This window comes from Mus caroli, chromosome 2 (assembly GCF_900094665.2).
Source record: "Mus caroli chromosome 2, CAROLI_EIJ_v1.1, whole genome shotgun sequence".
Lineage (NCBI taxonomy): Eukaryota > Metazoa > Chordata > Mammalia > Rodentia > Muridae > Mus > Mus caroli.
The window spans coordinates 60,704,862-60,710,028 of NC_034571.1; the positions used below are offsets into that span (position 1 = coordinate 60,704,862).

At 39.4% G+C, this 5,167-nt stretch overlaps 1 protein-coding gene across 3 annotated transcripts in view; it reads right to left on the reverse strand.

Annotated features, from left to right (window-relative positions):
• Positions 1 to 301: 301 nt before the first annotated feature.
• The window catches only part of Galnt3 (polypeptide N-acetylgalactosaminyltransferase 3), a 42,606-nt gene continuing 37,740 nt past the window's right edge, over positions 302 to 5,167 (reverse strand). For 2 of the 3 annotated variants that reach the window (XM_029474468.1, XM_021156545.2), the window contains exons 10-11: positions 2,111 to 2,263; positions 312 to 1,168 (exon numbers count right to left, since the gene is read on the reverse strand). In XM_029474468.1, the coding sequence (XP_029330328.1) occupies positions 1,046 to 1,168; positions 2,111 to 2,263 (276 nt within the window). In that variant the 3' untranslated portion in view covers positions 312 to 1,045. Of the gene's footprint in view, positions 1,169 to 2,110; positions 2,264 to 5,167 lie in introns of all 3 variants that reach the window. The other variant, XM_021156546.2, reaches the window with a different exon arrangement.

Below are 5,167 nucleotides of genomic sequence, written 5' to 3' on the forward strand. Positions count from 1 at the left end.
AAAAAATGGATGCTCTCCGCCGGCCACCATCAATTACAGATCTTGCTCCAATTGGACAAAACTGAAACATAGATTTGTAATAGTGTTTAGGGTTCTTTTTTAATTTACATTTTCCATGCAGATAAAAGCAAGGCTCTTTTTTAATTTGATGAGATAAACCTATTGAAAAGATAGTTTATATAATGATTCAATGAAATTTAGAGTTGAGTCAATTTTCTGCATTTAAAATTCAGTATCAATATTCAAGATTAGTGAATTTTGCTAAGAAAACAAGACTACTAGAAAGAAAAAAGAACCATTATTAACAGCTAATAATTTATAAAGTTTATTTATTTTTTAAAAAGTACTCTGGGAAAACACACAGTATAGTCACTTCAGAAAAGCCATTTGGGGAAGACTCATGTGCATCAAGTGGAGTGGGCTTCGGACTAAAAAATATTTGTAAATTTTCCAAAAATTTAAATGTTAAAAATAGTCCTCTCCTTATTCATCTTCATGTTTAAGGAAATCTTTGACAGACAAGTAAGCAAAAGACAACAAAAGTTTACCTGGATTTTAAAACAATGAATTCTAGATCTATAAAAATTTCCTGGTTTGTACCGAAAGGCCAAATGACTGGCCTTCATTGATCCATTTCTATATAGTTATAAAAATACAGTATCAAATCTTTTTCTATTTGCCCCTAAAATTAGGGGAAACATTTTCAGCTGTGAGTGTGTGGATGCAGGTGTGTAGATCCCCAAGTGTACAACCACACATCACTTTACTAAGGAAATTATTTTCTTCACACTGTAAACATCTCTCTTCTACATCTGGACATTTCAGAATTGTCTTTGGTATTCTAGTTGCTGTGCTTTCAGACAGAAACCCCAGGGTTTCTGCAGTGGTACTACGTAGACATCTTAAGATATAAATAAGGAAATGCACTTGGAATAAGTTACAATTAGCTGCTTTTGCATAATTTTCAACAACTACAGTGTATGCCTAGTCACAGTTTTATGAGGAAGAGTACGTCCTTTTTCACCTCCTTAATATTAAGGAACACTTATTCATTTTGGCTAAAAATCCATTTTTGGAGTAGATCTGTTGGGTCACATGGCACTAAGTTTGGATGCTCTCCATTTGATGAAAGGCACATTTTAAATAATGGATTATATAGAAGTTGGTCCTAGGAAAGAAAGAAAACATACATCAAACATTAAGCTTCAAGATTCACAGTTAAAAGATAAATACAAACTCAACCTGATGGTTTCACTAAAGATAAAGAGAGATTTGTATAACAAATATATCTGATTCCTAACTTTAAATCTAAGATCAACTGAAGGTGATAATACACTGATGGCTTTTGTTTATAACTATAATTCACGCACAGTACTACTGTTTAGTCAATGTGAAACATTTCAAAATGCAGAGGAAAATAGAGAGCAAGACTGAAATACATTTTTAAGCAAGGAATGTTCCACTGGTATTCAGATGACCAACTTCAAAGTCAGAAAAGCTGGTTTCATGGCATGCTACTACTATCATGAAAAACTAGTTTTAGATAAGAATATGATCAAGGCAAATCTTGAACATTTTTAAGAACAGGCAATCTGTTCTATATTACTTTAATGCTAATTAATTAAAAATGTACTAAAACAGAGGAAGACATAGTTAGCAATTTTATATGAAAAACACTCTCTTTGGCCCTTTAAGGAAAAAAAACCAAACAAATGTGATTTTCAAAATCCATTATAAAAGCAAGCAAGCAAACAAATCAAAACAAAGAAGACCCCTAAAGAATGGGGAGTGGTAGAGGGGCAGATCAGGAGGGGGGTGAAAACTAGACTGTAAAAAAGATTAAAGATTAAAAAAAAAAGTCAAAGATAAACTATTAATTAATACTTTATAGAAGTTTTTCACCTGCAGAAGCCAAGCATAACTTTATCACTAGTTGTTCCCAACTAATTAATACTTAATCCCTAGATATATTCTCTTATTACATGGGAAGACATGTAATAGTGGGGTTGTTAAAGGTGAAGATGTTCTGATATATAGCATAGTAAAGCAATTAGAGCTCTTCAAAGTTAGCTTGAGAATGGGTGAATGAACCAATGAATGAGCCAATCACCTTCTGAATCTCCCATATCTGTTCTCCAGGGGCGATGGTCCTGTGACCTTTATAGACACATGCCTTCAGCTGGACGACACCCTGAGTAGCATGAAGACACAGCTCCTTCTGGATGTTGTGCCGGATTTCACGCTGAGCAGAATACTCGAAGTACTGTGGAAAGGAGAGACTCGTGATTGACAAAGGAACTCTGTGTGCCCAGTTGCAAAATAAAACAAGATCAAAACCAACCAGCTACCCCTACATAGTAAACTCATGAGCTCTTCAACAAATGCAGTAAAAATATCAGAAATGTAAGCTGAGGCATTAGTTACGACAGGCTACTCGGAGGTCTTCCATTACCAGCAGTGATTACTTTCTACAGTGTTCTTTCCTTTCCCAAGTAGAAACTGGAAATTACAAGGTAGGGTGGAGGCTAGCAGAAGTGTACTATAGAAACCAGCCTGGAAAGTTCTAGTAAGCAGCTCACTGGCTGCTTCTTCTCTTGTCCCCTTATTCATCTCAACCAAAGCATCTCCACCATCGCACAAACTATAATGCATATTCTGAGTCTGTTTTTGTGTCCCCCCTCCCACGCCCCATGACAGGAGTACCAATAACTCCTGCCCACCAAATTACTAAAGTCACCAAATGAATGAATGGGTTGACAGGTGTAAATACTTTCAGCAAAGACCAACACATGTCCAACACTTGGTACGCCACGGCTCCTCACTATTCTCTCTCGCTCTTCGTGCCCAATGAACGAGCCTCTAAGTTCTGCTGAGTTTCTTCTCGGATGTTATTTCACTTACTCTGGCCTCATTTCTCTGACTCAGTTACCTCTTAATTTGCCCTGCAGTGCCAACTTCTGACCTGTGATGCAGCAATTCTGGCAGATGTTTGTTAGCCCTTTAAAGCTTTGCTTTGGTGTGCTAGCAGACCTGCTTACCGTGGCTGTCTCCCTGACAAGCAATGGCAGGACTCATACTCAGAGCGGCCACTCAGCTGTAGTAGGACCATCCTGCTTTACACAAATCTACATCTACAGAGTCTACTCTATTGCCAGGCTGCTGTGCTGAACGTCCTGCAACCCCTTCTCTGCTTTGCCAGTTCTTTGTTAAGAGCTGTTTCTCTCTCCTCGATTTTCCCCTTTGGTGGAAAACTGTAACTCTTAAGGCTTCTACAGGAAAGCTGAGGTAACATAGACTATATTACCAGGATTGTAGGTGTAGCCAGTTGGATTCTCTGGGAGCTAAAGCTAAGCACTATATCAACTAATAATACTCATATCCACTGTCATGGCAGGCAATTTACAGACTGAACTATCTTCTCGGTCCCACAGTAACATCCATTATAAATCAAATATTTAATAATGTTGGCAGTCTCAGGATAAAATGAGTTAACAGAACGGATTTTCAATAATGCAATGATTCCTGTTAGCACTAATATTTATTGAGCCCTTATTATGTGCCAGGCAGGCCCTGTGCTACAGTAAACACCCCACAAGCATGAGCAGAATTCTGAGCCTTGAGCCTAAGCGCCTCAGCCGGCTCTCGCGCTTAACTTCTCTTCTCCTGCAAGTAAAACATTGATTGATCTTGTAACCTGCTTTTCAGGCAGAAGCATTGTAAAAACAACAACAATAATAAATGGCCTCAGAAGGAGAAAGAAACAGCATCCTAACTATAACTAAGTTATAACTTAAATAGATTAACTTTTAGTTTAACTAAAATAAACCTCAAAAACTCAAAGACAATAAGAAGGGCTAGCCAGTATTTTACATCATTATTATTAAAAAGTCACTCAGATGAAACATGGAGGGAGAGGAGAAGAGTTGAAAATACTTTGGGAACAACAAGAGCTGAAAATAAGTGAGAGACATGTCACTCAGAACCTGGACGCACCCTCTAGAGGAGAATGTGCATAACGTCTTAGCTGTCGTAAGGCTGCAATGGACCAGAATAGTCTCCAATCCAAAAAATAGTTACCGTGTATTGTCTTCAGAAATAGTGTTAGAAAAGGGTTATACGCCATAAAACACCATTACATGATCAAAATGGAAGAAAATGAGAAAACGCTCAAGACTTCTGAGTTTGAGTTCTCACAGAACTAGAAACTGCAGTGTAGTTGAGGGAAATAATTGATTAGAAACAATATGACTCTCTCTCTCTCTCTCTCTCTCTCTCTCTCATGGTCCAGCCCCTTTTCAGCTGCAGCACTCAAGACAGCAGGCCCCACACCTTGACTGGGCAGCACCGCAGAGCTGGCTCTGGTGGCCTGAGTGCAGGTGACCCAGCCCCAAAGGAATGAGAGCAGGAGAGCTGGCCCTATTCCTTGCTGGTTGCAGCAAGGGGTGAACTAACCAGGGCAATGCTAGAGACGGCATCCTAGCGTACAGGAGCAGGAACACTGGTGGGCTGACCAACTCAGCTACTACTCAAGCCCGGATCCAGGGCTCTGAGTTGGCTCACCCAATATCTACCCCATCTCTATGTACTGCTCGAGCCAGTGAAAGAGCCAGGCCTGCAGATCCAAAGCTGCAGGACCTCCACAACACAGGGCAAGCACAGGATATCTGAGAGGAGTCCCACTGAGGATCCAGTGTTGATGGTGTAGCAGAAGCCAGAGATCTCAAACCAGACCAATGACTCGTTGCAAAAAACATTTGTAAGTAAAGATGTTTGGACAAAGGGGTATACTGTGGGGACACACTGTGACACACTGCAACGTTCACAGCAAGATTTAGTTTTTAATGATTTGCTTTACTTCTTTTTTAAAATTTATTTTGGGGGGAGTTGCAAGGGTGGAGGGCAAATACAAAGGGTCAGGGGGATGAGTGGGACTGGGGTGCATGATGGGAAATTCACAAAAAACTAAATGAAAATAAAAGCAATAAAAAGTTAATTTAAAAGAATCTGACTGCTCAAATGTTAGTTGGATAAGGATGACACCAATGGGCAGGCCAAAGTGGACAAGGGTGAAGCCCATGAGGCCTCAACCCTGCAGACTGAGAACTATAGAACTACAGACCTATAGGCAATGGCTAACAAAGACACACACACACACACACATATATGT